The sequence below is a fragment of the Aquarana catesbeiana genome, linkage group LG03 (assembly GCF_042186555.1).
Source record: "Aquarana catesbeiana isolate 2022-GZ linkage group LG03, ASM4218655v1, whole genome shotgun sequence".
Taxonomy (NCBI): domain Eukaryota; kingdom Metazoa; phylum Chordata; class Amphibia; order Anura; family Ranidae; genus Aquarana; species Aquarana catesbeiana.
In genome coordinates, this window is record NC_133326.1 from 691,936,743 (window position 1) to 691,955,618 (window position 18,876).

Sequence of the window (18,876 nt, forward strand, 5' to 3'; positions counted from 1 at the left end):
GTAAAAAATAGTTAAATTGGGCGTACAGGGGAATGCTGGTGCTAATTTCTTCATCAGTTTAGCCCAATGTGTATTCTGCTACATATTTTTGGTAAAAAAAAAAGTTTATGTTGACTGGTTTACACAAAAGTTATCGCTTCTACAAAATGGACAAATCGGACACCTAACTGACACTTGTGACACTTTTTTGGGAACCAGTGACATTATTACAGTGACATCATAAAATGCAAAAAAAAAAAAAAAGTGCAATATCATAAATGTCTACTAGATTCACTAGTGGATTTGGCAAGGGTTATATACCACACGTGAACGTGCAAATTGTACCTCTAAAGCAGTGATTCTCAACCCTGTCCTCAAGTACCCCCAACAGGCGTTTTCAGGTTTTCCTTTATCTTGCACAGGTGCTTTAAATCAGAGTCAATGGCTTGGTCATTTGGACAGCTATTTTATCTTATTTTATCTAAGAGAAATTCCCAAAACATGTCCTGTTGGGGGTACTTGAGGACAGGGTTGAGAACCACTGAACTAAAGTGCTTATAAACAAATGTACATAAATTACATACATAACATTGTATAGAAATACATAAAAATGTCTCCAGTGGATATCAAAAAGTTGAAAATTGAAAAATGAAAATTAGAATTAAAGTGCAGTGTCCAAAAGCTTCCGGCTGGGTTCACATATGAGAACGCAGCGTCTCACAGCAGGAGTTTGGTGCGTCCTCGCTCAGATCCGATTTCAGACCGAATCTTGGGCTAAATTCAGACCTGAAACACATCCCACAAGGGTTTCTTAGGAGAGACAAAAGGTGTTCCAATTAGCACAATTAACAATACAAACAGTGATCTCCCCCCTCCTCAGCCTAGTAAGCAACAGACTATAACAGGGGACCTCAGAAGCAGACCGTTCGGCTCCTACATTGAAGAACATGAAACAGAGGCCAATGTGCCCAGCTATTTCAATTAACATGTATAGTTCAGAATCAAACAAACCAGGAATAACCCCCAAACATTATAAATATTTTTTTTTAGCAGAGACTGTAGGGAATAAAATGGCGGTCTTATTTTACGTTACACGGTATTTGTGCAGGAATTTTTCAAACACGTTTGTTTTGGGAAAAAAAAAAACTGTTTCATGAATTAAAAAAACTAAATAGTAAAGTTAGTCCAATTTTTTTGTATAATGTGAAAGATGATGTTATGCTGAGTAAATAGATACCTAACCTGTCATGCTTTAAAAATGTGCACACTCATGGAATGGCGCCAAACTTTGGTACTTAAAAATCTCCATAGGTGACACTTTAACATTTTCTACAGGTTACCTGTTTAGAGTTACATAGGAGGTCTTGGGCTAGAATTATTGCTCTAACGCACGTGGTGATACCTCACATGTGTGATTTGAACGTTGTTTACATATATGGGCATGACCTACGTATACATTCGCTTCTGTGCACGAGCACGTCGGGACGGGGGAGCTTTATATTTTTTTTTTTAATTGTTTATTTTACCTTTTTTTTTATTGTTACACTTTCTCTTTACATTTTTTTAATTGTTTATTTTACCTTATTTTTTTATTGTTACACTTTCTCTTTACATTTTTTTTATTGTTTATTTTACCTTTATTTTTTTTATTGTTACACTTTCTCTTTACATTTTTTTTGATCACTTTTATACCTATATCAAGGAATGTAAACACCCCTTGTAATAGGAATAGTGCATGACAGGTCCTCTTTATAGAGAGATGTGGGGTCTACAAGACCCCACATCTCTCCTCCAGGCTGGAAAGGCTGAGATCGAAAAAAAAAATAAAAATGAACTGTCCTGGCCTTTCCAGCCGAGTCCCCAGCAATGTTTACATCCGCCGGCCAGGAGGTGACATCATAACAGGCCTCCGAGGGGCAAAGGGATGACTGGGGACCACCTGAAATCTCAACTTCCGGCGACGACCGATTCGGTGGAAGGGGACAACCTGTAAGAACAATCGAGCGGCTGAACCGCCGCTATGATTGTTCTTAAGGTGCACAAAATCGCTGCCAAAAGATGATATCTGGATGATGACTGCAGCTGCACCCATCATTCAGATATCCCCACTCAAAGTCCAGGACGTCATATGATGGGCCTTGGACTGGAAGTGGTTAATAAACCATCCGTACTTCACCATGGGAGACTGTTTCTTCCTTATATTGCCTTATTGATGTCTGGAGATCTGGTGGCCTTTGATTCAATCTGCCTTTGGAGTGTCCTTGCTGAATCGCTGATCAGGAGTAATCCTTTGCAAGTCTTCTATATATGACTCCTGTAATAGGGGAGGTCGTATAAATTCGGTGAGTAGGCTGTGTGACCTGTGTTGGTGGAGGAAGTCCCTTAGTCACTTTACTCTTGGATCAATGAAATCTTATCCACCATTGAAAATCATTTGATGGAAGCTTTTGGACGCTGCACTTTCACAGAATAATATACATTTTTTGGACACTGCGCTTTAATTGTAATTTTCAATTTTCAACTTTTTTTTATATATCCATTGGAGACATCTGGTGGCATTTTTATGTATTTCTATACAATTTTATGTATGTCATTTCTGTACATTTGTTTATAAGCACTTTAGAGGTACAATTTGCACGTTCACTTATGGTATATAACCCATGCCCAATCCGCTAGTGACATCTAGTGGTCGTTTATGATATTGGACTTTTTTTGCATTTTATGATGTTAAAGTTAGAGTTCCAGGCTTTTTATGTTTATTAAAAGTCAGCAGCTACAAAAAGTGTAGTTGCTGACTTTTAATAAACAGACACTCACCTGTTCCACGGTCCAGCGATGCGGCCGAACGGAGCGTCGCTCCTCTCCCCTTCCTCTCTGCCGGCGCCTTCATTGCCAATCTGGGCACCCGGCCATGATAGCTTTCGGCTTCACGGCCGGGCACGCACGGTGCATGCGCGAGGCGCGCTGCACTCCCGGGGTGGACAGGCTACCTTTTGGGACCTGTCACGTGTCCCAGGAGATCGCCTAGAGGGAGGGGACCGCCTAAGGTGAAAGGAGGAGTCGCCTTGGCGGAAGGAGGAAGTGGGACAGGAAGTCCCCCTGCTAACGAAGCCCCCACTCCCCCCCCAAAAAAATGACATGCCAAATGGGGCATGTAAGGGAGCGAGGAGTGCTTAAAGCGGAAGTTCCATTTTTGGGTGGAACTCCGCTTTAATGTTTTAAAACAGTAGGGTGCACAGTTTATTATAATTCTTCATACCAATATGGTTAATAGCCTCATAACGAGCAGCCCCTAAAATAAATTAGTATATTACAAACGTTTGTGCAGGTAAGGGAATAACACCAAGTTAATCGCCCCTTTATTACATTGATCAGTGCTAAAAAAGTATGCACCGTCACTGTACTAGTGACAATGGCAGGGAAGGGGTTAACATCAGGGGCGATCAAAGGGTTAAGTGTGTCCCTAGGGCAGTGATGGCGAACCTTGGCACCCTAGATGCTTTTGAACTACATTTCCCATGATGCCCATGCACTCTGCAGTGTAGCTCAGAAATGCAGTTCCAAGACATCTGGGGTGCCAAGGTTCGCCATCACTGATCTAAGGGATGCTTGCTAACTGGGGGATGGTCTGAAAACAGAGATCCGTGTTTCTGCTTAGCAGGAACACAGGATCTCTCTCTTCTGTCCTGTCAGAACAGCAATCTGCCTTGTTTACATAGGTAGATTACCGTTCTGCCTCTGTGGGGAACCATCCTGGATGGCCGCCGGACATGCTAATTGGCATCCCCTCTGTCCAAGCGGCTCGTTCCCCCAGTGTCTATTGTACTAAATGACATACAGGTATGTTGCTTCACGCAATAGAGCCGACCTGCCACAGCACATCTGCGGTAGACGATCGGAAAATGGTTAATCATAGCTAAGCTATGATTAAGGATTTAAAGTGTTATTAAACCCACAACAATAAAATCAGTGTGTATATGCAGTATAGCATGCTTGTTATACTCACTGTGGAAGGGGTTAATCCTCTGCAAAAAAGGCTGTTTGATCCTGTCTTCTCTGATCTGCTTATTCTTTTACTGTCCCCAATCCATCTCCTGAGAGAATAGAGCCCTAGGAGGCACTCTGCACATGCTCAGTTTGGTATGTATTGCTGGAGAGAGTTTTTTTTATCTTTAGGAAGGTGCATGTGATTAGCACAAGGCCAATCAGCTCTATCCAGACAGAGGGTCAGGGGTCCTGCAGCCTCATAGGACAGTCAGAGGAGAATGAAAACTCCTCCTACAAGCTTTAACCAGTGCTCGGCCTTATACTGGTAGAAGTCACAAGACTGCTATATACCGATGATGAGAAAAGATATTTAGCAGTTTATATTTACTAAAATAATTGCATATCCATGTTCTTTGTACTGTGGGAGACCAGATATAGTGAATGCAGGCTCCTGGGTTTAGTAACACTTTATTATACAGTATGTTCTTACTAAGGGAGAAGTGTCAGCATGCCTGTGCGGCAGCAAACACCTTCGTACAAGCTTTAAAGCTGAACTCTAAGCAAACAGCTCAATACACATAGATACAATATAAAAACGGTAGCTGTTTTACCTGCCAAACAATTTGTATTTCTGTCCATCCAGTCCTGTGTTTTACACAGACCTGTCACACAATGATAAGCTCCTCTCTCAGTCTCTACCCTCTCTTCCAACTGGCAGATTCCTGTCTATGTAACACACATGGTCCTCTCTAAGCTCTCATCTGTGCTGTGCAGATGCTAGAGTTGACTTTACAAAATCGGAAACAAAAGAAAAGCAAAGTAAAGCAAAGAAAAGAAAAGCAAAGAAGAAAAGAAAAGCAAAGAAAAGAAAAGCAAAGAAAAGCAAAGCAAGGAAGAAAAGAAAAGCAAAGAAAAGAAAAGCAAAGAAAAGCAAAGCAAAGAAAACAGGCAAAGAAAAGCAAAGCAAAGAAGAAAAGAAAAGAAAAGCAAAGAAGAAAAGCAAAGCAAAGCAAAGAAAAGCAAAGCAAAGAAAAGAAAAGAAAAGAAAAGAAAAGAAAAGAAAAGAAAAGAAAAGAAAAGAAAAGAAAAGAAAAGCAGTTTTAGAACTGGAATAATGTGTCTTTTATATCTGCCTGGTGTTCCACTTACCATAACATGGTGGTGGTGGTGGTGGGGGAGCTGTATTATACCCCTGTCAGAACATACTGGCCAGTGCTCTCAGCCATTGGCTAAGATCGCTTATCGGTGGCGATCGGCAGATCTTTTTTTGGTCATGCCCCTTCAATAGAAGCTGGTCGAACAGCTTCTGTCGGACCGGCTGCTGTACACATGGGCCCGAATATTGGCCGGTTTCTAGTGGACTGGCGATGCCGCTTGATATTTGGCCCAAATGTACAGCCCTTAAGCGAATGTTGTGGACTACACAGGAACTCATAAGCTCGCCGGATTACTGGCAGGATCATTAGAACAAATGGGAGACTTCCCCGCCATCAGAATATACTAAACAGCACCACTGGTTATAGCCGGCGGCACTGTTCGAGAGATCATTTTGTTTGGTTAGCACATCTGCCTAGCAGCACTGGGGTTGTTGGTTCGAATCCCAACTAGCAGACACTACCTGCCTGGAGTTTGCATGTTCTCCCTGTGCCTGCGTGGGTTTCCTCCGGGTACTCCACACTCCAAAGACATGCTGGTAGCTTAATTGGTTCCTGTCTAAATTGGCCCTAGTATGTATGAATGTGAGTTAGGGACATTAGATTGTAAGCTCTTTGACAGCAGCGACTGATGTGAATGTGCAATATATATATATATATATATATATATATATATATATATATATATATATATATATATATATATATATATATATATATATATATATGTATAACACACTGTGACAGTACCTGAAATAAATAAATAAATCAAAATAAATAAATCAATAACCAATTTAAAAAAAAATCACCTCTTGCTCCATCTGCTGGTGAAATGTAGCATTACTGAATAAAAGTGAAAAATGGCTGCATTTGATTGGCAGTGTACTAAGAGATACACAGATCAACCATAGCATCAACTATATGCAACAACGTACTGGGAGTTTTACTTTTGTTACATTTGGAGTCGTAGTGGGTAGAGAGAATTCTATTTTACTACAAGGATAAATTCCAGTAATATAGTTATTTTTCTACCTTCACTGGAAATCCTTACGGACATTTTGTTAGACTGAATGTGTTTACTTCTGTCTTACAGGTATTCTTTAATGGCTACTTTGAGAAAAACGGGACCCAGGAAGTGGTTGAATGCAATTTTGATCTGCCTGGGCAGGACGTCTGTGAATATTATGATCAGCGCAATGGAGAAAAGTGGGTGTGTCAGCGGCCAAAAGTTCTCCCATGCGACTCCTATTTTTACCACTCAACTGGAGGAAGACGCAATGTCCTAAGCAAAGAAGAGAAGCCATTCTTCTCAATGTAATTTTTTTACTTTTTTTCTGCAATACTGTTTATAAATCAATAAGTGGTTGTGATAATATAGTAAAGTTTAGTCAAAGCCCAAGTCCAGTTCCCAAGTTTTTAATTGCAAAAAAAAAAAAAAAAAAAAAAAAAAAAAAACACTCACTCTCTGCAATACTCGCCCTGTGCTATTTTCTGCTGATTTGCTGTTCTGCGGTCCAGGGCTGGACATCTTCTTCCAGATCAAATAAAACTTACATTCAAGTCTTCTGCGACTAAATACAGCAGCAAATTACAGTGTAACATTTTTTGTTTACATACATTACTAACAAGAAATTATACAATAAAAATGCTGCTATAGCAGTTGGTGAAAAAAGACTCTATGGAAGAGCACTGGGGCCAACCAAAAATTTATGAAGCACAATTCTGAGTTTGAAAGTCATAATTCTGAAATTAAAAGTCAGAATTCTGGGTTTGAAAGTCAGAATTCTGGGTTTGAACGTCAGAATTCTGACTTTTAATCTCATTCTCATTGCAGAGGGAAGCATGGAGTGCTGTAGAATTTTCTTATGGAGGGCTGCGCTTACTTTGGACTTGATAAAACACAGTGGACCAACACCATCAGATGACATGGCTCCCCAAATCACCACTGGAAACTTCACACTGGACCTCGTGCATCTTTGATTCTGAGCCTCTCCACTCTTCTTCCAGAATCTGCGACCTTGATTTCCAAATGGGATGCAACATTTTCCACAGACAGTGATGATTTGGGGAGCCATGTCATCTGCTGGTGATGGTCCACTGTGTTTTATCAAGTCCAAAGTCAGCTATTCAGTAAATAAACATTTCTGTATTAACCACTTCAGCCCCGTAAGGATTTGCCCCCTTCATGACCAAGCCATTGTTTGCGATACGGCATTGCATCTCTTTAACTGACAACTGCGCGGTCGTGCAACGCTGTTCACAAATAAAATTGAAATCCTTTTTTTTCCACAAATAGAGCTTTCTTTTGGTGGTATTTGATCTGCAGTTTTTATATTTTGAACTATAAACCAAGAGCGCCAATTTTGAAAAAAAAAAAAAAAACAATTCTTTTTACTTTTTGCTATAATACATATCGAAAAAAAGATCAGTTTAGGCCAATGTATATTCTTCTACACATTTTTGGTAAAAAAAAAAAAATCGCAATGAGCGTATATTGATTGGTTTGCACAAAAGTTATCGCGTCTACAAACTATGGGATAGATTTAGGGACTTTTATTTTTTTTCATTGTTTTTACTAGTAATGGCGGCGATCTGCGATTTTTAGTGGGACTGCGACATTGTGGCAGACAAATCTGACCCCAAATGACACTTTTTGGGGACCAGTGACATTATTACATTGATCAGTGCTATAAAAATGCACTGATCGATGTATAAATGACACTGGCAGGAAAGAGGTTTACACTAGGGGGCGATCAAGGAGTTAAGTGTGTTCCCTGGGTGTGTTCTAACTGTAGGAGGGATGGGCTGCCTGGGACATGACAGAGATCAATGTTCCCAATGACTGGGAACAGAAGATCTCTGTCATGTCCTCTGTCAGAATGGGGATCCGCCTTGTTTACAAAGGCAGATTCCCGTTCTGCCTCTGTATTAGGCGATCGCGGGTCGCCGGCAGACATCGAGTCAGCCCGACCCATGGGCAGGCTCCCGCAGCATGCAGCGGGAATGAAAGCGTGCCGCTGGCAGTGCGCGCCTGCCCGCTACTGCGCTTGCACGAGCCACCGTACAGGTACAGCGATTCGCGCAGGAGAGCCGACCTGCCGCAGCATATCTGTGTGAGCTGGTCAGCTAGTGGTTTAAAATTCTTTTTTTTTAATGGTCTTATGTAATATTCTAATTTTCTGAGATACTGAATTTCGGGTTTTCACTAGCTGTAAGCCAATCATCAAAATTAAAAGAAAGAAATGCTTGAAATATATCACTTTGTATGTAACGCATCTATATAAAATATACGAGTTTCACTTTTTTAATTGAATTACTAAAATAAATTAACTTTTTGATGATATTCTAATTTTATGTGATGCACCTGTATGTATAATACATTTCTGGATGGGCCGAAGTTTTATTTTCAGAATTCTGAATTTGAAACTCAGAATTCTGACTTTTAATCTCAGAATTCTGACTTTTAATTTCAGAATTCTGGCTTTGAAACTCAGAATTGTGTTAAAAAAAATTAGAATGGTCCCAGGGCTCTTCCTTAGCTACTCAGATCTAGACCTTGGGTGTCAAACTGACATGGGATCCTGGCATTTTGCACCCAATATGGAAAATAGTAGATGTACAAAGTAAATTCTAGAGCATTAAATAGTTAAGAATCCACCAAACTTTCAACAGTTCTCATTTTTTTGTCCTCTAATTTTTCCCATTGTGGTGAATCCCAGGCATCTCTGGCAGTACATATGTGCCCACAACGCTTTTAAAAAGCCCCAATCTTAACCTTTCCCCCAAAAAAGTTGATTGGTCATGGCTGCTTGACAAATCTTAGGTTACAACTATTTGACTTCCTGGGGAACAAATGACAAATAGACAGCAAGCTAGAAAAGTTCCAAAATAATACAGAGATGTGGTTAGGTTCAGGCTAGAGATCAGGCTGGACAGCAGGCAAGACTATTTTAGAACCAGACAGAAGGATGGGACAGTTAGCTCACAAAAACTGTCAAAGGCTGTTTGCTCAGGAAGTAATGTAAGGCACTGAAGTAACATCCCAGGTATGTCTGCAATGAATTTAAAAAGCAGAACCACCCCCAACCCCAATGAGGGGATACTGGGCAAAATTGCTGGAACAATGTTAGAGCAGGAGATCACTAAAGCGTCAGCAGGGGTTTGTTTTTTCACACAAACTAGAAAAAATAAAGCCATTATAGTGACTAAAATACTCAACTGGGCATACAAATTTTCTGTCCAACATTTCTTATTTATTATTTCTTATTTATTAATGACGCCATATGATTTATTAAAGAATAAATGCCACGGTTTCAACTTTTAAAAAACCTTATTTCTTCGACCCTGTTAGGTCACTCATTGACCAAGAAATCCCATCAAAACTTGGGTCGCTTAACGTCCTTCCTCAGAAGAATTTCATACATGGTAGGTCTTTACATTTCAAAAACATGATTCTCTATCAAATGTAACCGAATAACACTCGAACCATGTGCCAAACCGTTATCAAACCATTATTATTATTATTTTTTTGTATAGATATTTGTCAGTTCATGTGTATAAAGGAGCTTTCCTAATTAAATCAAGTCTTCATGCTCAAAGATATAATTTTATTTTAATTAAATAGGGAATGGTAAAAACACTTGTTAGGTTTTTTTGTTTTTGATTTTGTTGCTGTATGTTTTCTATTGGATTGGATTTCTCCCTACTTCTTGCCTCAAAAACATGATAGAAAATCAGAGCAAATGTCTCTGAAGTGAGGGAAAATACCCTCTTAGATAGCTGAGACTGGAAGTGGTGTCTCCACTGTTCCAATAACAGCTGTAAAATTTTGGATCAACCGTCATTTTGTATCCAGGTGACAATGGTCACGTGGATAAAAAGAGGATATGAATCTGTCCATCAAAGACATAAACAATTTTTAAAACATGACAAGATTTTAGTTTTCTACTCTATTGAAAGTAAAAAAAGTATGCACTTTAAATACATGTTGTAAAGATAAAGCCTAAAGGCTCCATAATTGTACTTTTTACTGCCATTTCTAGGTGAAGTGTGAAAATGTATGTTATGATTCATGGTTAATTTGTGAGTCTGAAATTGGGTCAGGATTTACTGCAGGTTAGGCTGGATGACTTACAGAGGCAGGTCTCTGGTACCTCACCCTGGTGGATGGAAGAAACCTCTAGAAGTAAGTGTCAGAAACCATGAATCAGACTGAGACAGAAGTACAGTTAAATCACACTTGTTTAATAATAATAATAAAAAGGTAAACAGAGTAAATGTAGTCAAAACATAGCCAGAGTTCAGGAACCGATATGGATATGGAGCCAGAAGGAATGTCAGCCAAGCAAGTCTTTAACAGGAACACAGGAGAGTGTCTCTATAGATGTTACCAAGGCGAAGGCAGAGATCATCTGGGCTGGACAGCTTAAGTAGGCAGGACTGATGAGCAGGATATCATCAACAGGTGAGTCACTGTAGAAAGAAGGGAGCTGGCAATTAGCCAACAGCTGAGCGGCCAGCTTTGAGAAGGAAGGGCTGAGCTCAGCCCTGGCAGTTAGTGGGCTGAGGCCAGGAGGACTGATCTCCATACTTAAAGTATAACTAAAGGCAAAACTTTTTTTTGTTTTGGACAGAGTGCAGACGGATTAGAACCCCTGTCAGCTTTTATTGCTGTCTGTGCCACCATTAGGGAGATTCACCCTCTCTATTTGTCCTGTTTACCATTATCATTAAAAGTGCAAGTAAAAGAAAATTCCAGATTTTGGGTTGTTCCCAGAGAAGTAATAGAGGGGAAATCTTCCAATGGGGACCCTAGTTCTGGTGAGCTGGGGGTCCCCAAAGAACTCCCTTCATTTGCAGGGATTTCCTCTCAATTCCTGTTCGGCTATGGGACAGGAAGTGAAGGGAAATCTCCGCAATGGGACACAGATGGCAAAAAAAATTCTGGCAGAAGTTATAGCCCCCCTTTTCTCTATCCAAAATGAAAAAAAAAGTTTTGCCCATAGTTCTACTTTAAGGGAACTTGGCCAAGCCCCAGGCAGAGTGCCCTGGCAGGGTAGTTAAATATGGCAGGCCTTAAATATGGGAGAGCCATGCAAGCAGGGGAGTCAGGTGGAAGATTCAGTGCTGAGGAGTCTGTTGGTGGCCTAGGAGGGACCCCTGGGTCTGGGGGGCTCTGCCTCCAGGCTGGGCTTGGGCTGGCTTGGGAAGATCCTGACAGCATTACGGTTTGAAAGGAATCTTGCCTGATGAGCAGTAGGGAGCAAAGAGGACAGAGTGAGTACATCAGCAAACCCAGGGATTCACAAGGGAAGTGATTCCACATGTAGCAAGCCTTTCAGGAGGACAGTGCTGTGCTTAACCCTTCCTATCCTTTGTCCTAGGAAATCTTCCTAGCAGCCAGGTGGGCTGGTGGACAAGCAGCCGGGTGGGCTTGTAGTTCATGCAGGCAGTAGATCTGGGAGCAATTTCTACGGAGGAGTTGGAGATACTCCTGAATGCAGCTTACAACACACTGTGCTATATTCTAAAAGAGACTGAGAGTTCCTTGTCCTTAAGGGGCTTTGGCTTTTGAGTACCAAAGACTGTTGGAGGCCGGTAGGGAGAACAGTCCAGGATTTTTGTACATAGGGAGAAGTTGCCCCATCTATTGTTTCAGTCAAGTTGTGCATCCCATAACCCCTTTATCCCATCCAAGTTATCACTCTAATAAAACAAGAAAAACAAGCTCAAAGACTGTTTATTGTGTCTGGATGCAAGTGGAAAATACTTGTTGCTTGTGGGAATAGTGCCGCATACTGTACAACAAAAAAAACCTTCATATGTTTTCATCAGGGCTTTTTTTCTCAGAGAATAGGTGCAGGAACTCAACCATGCCCGCCACACACACATACCTGCCAAATGGCATCAACTAGTAGCTCTTCCCTCTGCATACAACCCCCTCCCCCCACTGCCCTCACCCCCCCCCCCCCCCCCCCTTAAAAGCTCCACCATCTGTCATATATCTTAGCTTTGTTGCAATATTAAGCTGAAACACCTATCCGGCTGTAGTGACTCCCACCATACTAGACTATACTACAGTCACTTGCAAGGGAGATTATGCAGTAGGAGCATCAACAACTGGTCACAAGGGAAAAAATGGAGACCACAGAGGGGGCAGCCTACCATGCACCCTCTCCTGCCCATCACTGCACTAAACCCTGGGCACCTGTTCTGTATCTCCCATGTCCCTGTCCAGCACTCAGTGGGATCTGTGCAGGATATCTGACCTGTGGGAGCTACTGGGAGATAAGCTATCACTTGTAAACACAGAAGCTGGACTTCAGTGTTACCAAGTGATAGTGGTAAGCAGGGAGCAGAAGACCTCAGCCAGAGGTGGTAGAACTGAGTTCCCCCTAGTTCCTGCTGAAAAAAAGCCCTGGTTTTCATTAAAGTATATTTAAAAAAATATATATATATCAACCAATGGCTGACTTGGGAAATAGAACCCTTTAATTGCTCTCCCCTATAAACAGTGTTCCTCATTTTGAGTCCCTGACTTTCCTGACTTGCTGGCTAAGCCCCATCTACCCACCATCTCCCAGTACAATAGAAACACCATTATTGGCCATTGAGGTGTTCTTATTAGACCAAGGTGGTAAGTCTTTACCTTAGCTGGTTTCATGTGTAGGCATAGGTGTGCGCAGCCTATTGCATTAGGGTGTGCACCCCAAAGTTCAAACACACATGAACGCCACCTGCTGTCACAGGAAGGGGACTCTGATGGTGGGAGACAGTTGATTGAGAGCATATTACAGTACACCCTAAATATAGGTGTAACATGTTCCTAAGGTTAAACCTAGACTTTAATATAATGGGGGTATTTACACTGGCCACTTGCACCCCCAACCACCCACCTGTTGCTGCTCCTGGATAATACTAATGCACATGGGGTGATTAGGGTGTGCCCAGGCACACCCGGCACACCCTGTGCGCACGCCTATGTGTGTAGGGTAATGGGTAGCAAATGTCACACTTCTGCTGGTCTTGGAAAAACTGTTTCAAACTAGTGCTGGGTATAAAAGCAAATAAAACGAAATAATGGGTAAAAAATGTGAATCGTCGATACGTAAAACTAAGCAGTTAAAATTATTATAACCATTTAAGATTGAATGGTCAGATTGATGTGAGCAGTGATGTATTCTCCTATAGCTGAAGCCTTCAGTAATTTTGTGTACAAACTGCCTCATTAACCACTTAAGGACCGGAAGGATTTACCCCCTTAATAACCAGGCCATTTTTTGCGATACAGCACTGCGTCGCTTTAATTGACAATTGCACGGTCGTGCGACACTGTACCCAAACAAAATTGATGTTCTTTTTTTCCCCACAAATAGAGCTTTCTTTTGGTGGTATTTGATCACCTCTGCGGTTTTTATTATTTGCGCTATAAACAAAAAAAGAGCGACAATTTTGAAAAAAAACAAAAAACAATATTTTTTACTTTTTGCTAAAATAAATATCCAAAAAAATGTCTTCATCAGTTTAGGCCAATATGTATTCTTCTAAATATTTTTGGTGAAAAAAATTGCAATAAGCGTATATTGATTAGTTTGCACAAAAGTTATAGCGTCTACAATATAGGGGATAGATTTGTGGCGTTTTTATTATTATTTTTTTTTATTAGTAATGGCGGTGATCAGCGATTTTTAGTGGGTCTGCGACATTGCGGCAGACAGATCGGACACTTTTGCCACATTTTTGGGACCATTGACATTTATACAGCAATCAGTTCTATAAAAATGCATTGATTACTGTGTAAATGTCACTGGCAGGGAAGGGGTTAACACTAGGGGTCGATCAAGGGGTTAAATGTGTTCCCTGGGAGGTGTTTCTAACTGTGGGGGGATGGGACTGACTGGAGGAGGAGAGAGATCGCTGTTCCTAATCACTAGGAACAGCAGATCGGTCTCTCCTCCCGGTCAGAACAGGGATCTGTTTGTTTACATTGACAGATCCCTGTTCTGTCTCTCTGTGGAGTGATCGCGGCCGACATACAATGACGGCGGTTCGCCCAGGAGGGCCAACCTTCTGCAGTACACCTGGTCCTCAACGGTTAAAGAGCACGCATATAATATTTTTTACAATTGCAAAAATTATACAATAGTCAAGTGTCACAAATCATGTAGTAATTTGAAACTGTATACAAAATAACAGCTCCCAACCAGGGCAGCTGAAGAGGTATAGCAGGACTTTAATTGGTGGGTTGTCTCTCAAAGAAGGACAAAAAAACTCATAAACATAGGCAGTACCAGGATAAGGACTTTCCAACGCACAGGGCAGAGATGTTAAACTGCTCCCCCCTCCCTTAGGGATAGAGTCAGGGCACCCACATCCCTGCGATAAACTTTTGCACCCAGGGCAGCCTGTGTTCCGGCCCTGAACATAGAATAAAAAACATCCTTATTAGCATCACTACAACCTAAGTAACCTCCAGCCTAACCTAAATAACCTAACTAGTAACTTGAAACCGATAAACAAAGACAAAAAGGAAAAGAATGAGCACAAGGATGAAGAAGTACAATCATATATGAGTAATGGTTCAATGTAAACCTAATGCAGCGTACACACGGTCGGGCTTTTCAGCTACAAAAGTCCGACAGCCCGTCCAACAGATTTTCGACAGACTTTCTAACGACCGGACTTGCCTACACACGATCACACAAAAGTCAGACGGATTCGTACGTGATGACACACACCGGACTAAAATAAGGAAGTTGATAGCCAGTAGCCAACAGCTGCCCTAGCGTCGGTTTTTGTCCGTCGGACTAGCATACAGACGAGCGGATTTCTGGGTCCGGCGTAGTTACGACGTAAGGATTTGAAGCACGTTCCAAATCTAAAGTCCGTCAGATTTGTGGCTGGAAAAGTCCGCTGAAAGTCCGGGGAATCCCCACACATGATCGGATTGTCTGCCGGACTTGGTCCGTCGACGTCCGTCTGGATTTTGTAGCCCGAAAAGTCCGACCGTGTGTACGCGGCATAACAGTTCCCATATTTAATCAATGATAAAAGGTCAAGATATGGTTTTATAATATCATAAATAATGGCAAGTTTGGTGACTGAATGAGTCTTATATTGGAAGAGAAGTGTGTGTTTCAGTAATTATTTTATGCAGGTAAGAAAAAAACCTCACCAGCAAAACATACACTGTAGCTGTGTCTAAGATGTGGTTCTGAGATTGGAAGGAGAAAAGTGAAGAGAAAGTGTCCAATTAGAGCAAAAGTAAGAGTAGCAAGGGTTCAAGTTGAATGAGAGAGTGGGAACTTGGGGGGGTAGTTTAAGGTTAGGGTTATGCTTATGTACTGCTAAGGGACAGGCCCTAGGAAATTATAGTATATGTTTGATAAGACTATATGTTTATCAGAGATTTGTATGTGCACTGCCTGACTGAAATTAACCCAATGTGCCCAAGTGAGGTGGAAATGAGTCACGTGGTCAATGAAGATGTTGTCTACCTTGGGTATCCAGTCTCGGAGAAAGGGTATGAAAATTGATTGCCGGTGTATTAAGACTAAGGCTTTAGCCACATTCAGTAAAAAAAATATACATTTTTGATGTTGATGGCATCAATGAGAATAGTAATTGTTATTATTCTTCTCTAGGTACAAAAGTTGCATGTATTCCTGGACTAAAGAACCCAAACCCCTCAGGATTTTATTACCAAGATGTCTGGCAGTCTCTGGTCTGCTCCAATAAACAGTTTGATAATCATACTGAAGCAGCAAAATGCCTTGCTGGGAAGATTGTCTACATGTTTGGCGACTCTACATTGCGACAGTGGTGGGAATACCTTGTAGATTTCATACCAAGTATGTAACATAACAGAGAATAAGTAGAATCTGTGTCAGGTTTTCTTGCTCATTGTGTCTCGTTGAGTAGATTTCTGCTTGCTTCCTGTCCTAGTAACACATTTCTCACTGTGGAAGGAAGGAAGGGCAAATCTCCAATAGGGACACATACAGCAATGAAAATGTAACACAAGTTCCAGCCTTCTCCCACACTACACATAAAGTCTTTTTATTTCAGTTGTGTGCCTGTTAAGAGAGATTTTATCTAGAAAAAGCCTAGAGATGCACTTTAAACATTATTTTAACTTCAAATAATTTGTTAATGTTGCCTTGCATTTTATTTCCAAAATCTTAGCTCTGAAGGTGATCAGTCTTCATGTGCCTCAAAGGACAGGTCCACTTCTAGCCACAGATGCAGAACTCAATTATTTGGTGCAGTGGAGAGCCCACCAGAAACCTTTACGCATGGGACGTACCGGAGTACATGATCTACACTACATTGCTTCAGAGTTGAATGACTTGGGGATCCGGAAAGAGATGACCATTGTAATAACATGCTGGAGTCACTTCATTACTTACCCTGTTGGACTGTATATCCGACGGCTATATCACATTCGAGAAGCAGTAGCTCAGCTGTTAGAGCGCAGCCCTGAAACAAAGATCATCTTCAAGTCGGCCAACACTGGCTACCGGTTTCCCCATGGAAGTGACTGGTTATCATTGCAGCTGGACACATTAATGAGGGCTATGTTCTCTAAGCTACCAGTCACCATTCTTGATGTTTGGCAGATGACCTCTTGCCACCGAGAACCTGAAAATCTTCATCCTCCAAAGATAATTATTAAAAATGAGGTGGACTTGATGCTTTCATTTATATGTCCTCAGTAAGAATCATGTTTTACTTTTCCAATAGTTTTTATTGTTATCATAAGAAAAAGTACAAAATCCAACGTTAGAACAAATGGCAAAGCGTACTCCAAATGCACACAAATATCCAAGATGGTGGAGAAAACTATTTGTTGCACAATATATGTACATTTCCACATAGCACAGAGCAGGAAGCATAGGTATAAAAGAATGGGATCAGAAAAACTCAGACCTAAAGCTAAGACACCCCTCCAAAAGTACCACAGTCATGGGGGTGGGGGGGGGTTGTCTGTGCCTCTGTACTGTGTGGGTATAATGGTGGTTTCATAATTAACTGTCAGGTGTGCAGCTGCAGAGTTTTAATGAGGAAATGCGCTGGGCCTGCATCCCTTTAGATGTGCTCCTATTGAAAGTATCTTTCCAAAAATGAAATTTTTGTTGCAGGGGATGCCTGAAATCTGACTTGTATCTTGTGGGAAAATTAGTGAGCCAATCACACAAGCAGAAAATGATGTTTCTGGGGAGTGGTCAGTACACACTCTGTGTACAGAACAACTCCAGGTAGCCATATTGCAATGCATTATCAAAAAATTACAGTGGCTGCAGACTGAAATTAATTAAGGGAAATTAATACATTTATCTGGAAAGGAAAGAAACCTAGATTTGGTAAACTGTTGACACATAGACCCCTCTCTCAAGGAGGTCTTGGTCTACCTAATTTATGGCATTACTACATGGCCGCTAGACTAGCTCAAACGGCCCAATGGCATATCTCACTGAACCAGATTCCCTGGCTTCAATTTGAGAATGTATCCATTCGCCCGTTCTACTTGCCAGGCCTCTTATGGCATACCATGGTCCGACCTAGCACAACAAACACAACATCTATGGTCACTATATCACCAAATATTGAAACTATATTTCCTTAGACCTCCCCGATCCTCATTTCTGGGAGACAGAAGGTTCCCTTTAGCTTTTGGGTCACCGAAGGACTTCCTGTGGTGGGAGTCGAACAGCCTTACTACTTTAAATCCACTAACACAAAGTTCACAATTTTGCTCCTACTCCTATCTACAACAACAATTTGACATTCCGAGGATAGAATTTTTTAAATATCTCCAGGTCAGGCCTTTTTACAAATCATTATACTCCAAGATTCACAAACTTTGAATCCATTTGCTATAATTTCTCTGGGGGGATCATTTCAAGGATATACAATTTTCTCAATGGAATGAACCTACCTGAAAAATCTACAGCTATGGTCAGGTGGGAAACGGATATATGGCAAGAGTTCACCACAGCGGAATGGTCGGATATGATTTTGAACATGCATAAATGTACACACTCCATGTCCATTAAAGAGACTATGGTGAAACTACACACTAGATGGTACCTGGCCCCCAATAAGGTACAATTGTTTTGCCCAAGTTTCTCGGAAAACTCCTTTAGAGGATGTCAAATGGAGGGTAGATGCCTACATATATTTTGGAGCTGCCCCGGCCTCCAGCTAATCTGGCGTAAGGCAGCTTCAAGTGTATCCCAGATCACAGGTTCTGTTATCACACTGACCATGACAATGTGCCTGCTGTTTGCACCACTCCCAGAGGTCCCAACCCCAATCCAAAAACTGGCACATACAGTTTTTTGTGCTTTTTTGTTTGGGCTGTTGCTTTAAACTGGTACTCCCCCCACTGTGCCCTGGTCCCAGGTGCTCCCGAGAATGGAAACCATAAGAATAATGGAACGTATACACCATACCATTCATGATACAATGCATATCTTCCACCGCAAATGGGAAAGCTGGGAATCTTATGGTATTTACAAAGGACTCAATTAGATATCGCTTAATAACATCCCAGATGGCACCAGATATAGAATTTGCACAGTCAATTGCACATGTCTACTTTGCTTACTTTTTACATTTCTTTTTTTCTATCATAGTTTGTTTTTTTCTATAGGAAAACTATTCAGAGTATTTCTAGTTAATGTTAATATTATAGTGTAGGATCCAGGAAACAGAGCTGTTACAATATTAAGCACAATTACCCTCTCTAAATCCA

The 18,876-nt window shown here is 41.2% G+C and overlaps 1 protein-coding gene across 1 annotated transcript in view; it reads left to right on the forward strand.

The window, feature by feature from the left end:
* LOC141134184 (NXPE family member 3-like) overlaps nt 1-17,091 on the forward strand; it is a 29,880-nt gene extending 12,789 nt beyond the window's left edge. Inside the window, exons 2-5 of the mRNA XM_073623767.1 lie at nt 6,214-6,434; nt 9,472-9,545; nt 15,764-15,970; nt 16,305-17,091. Of these exons, the coding sequence (XP_073479868.1) occupies nt 6,214-6,434; nt 9,472-9,545; nt 15,764-15,970; nt 16,305-16,837 (1,035 nt within the window). The 3' untranslated portion in view covers nt 16,838-17,091. The remainder of the gene's footprint in view (nt 1-6,213; nt 6,435-9,471; nt 9,546-15,763; nt 15,971-16,304) is intronic.
* Nucleotides 17,092-18,876: the final 1,785 nt, after the last annotated feature.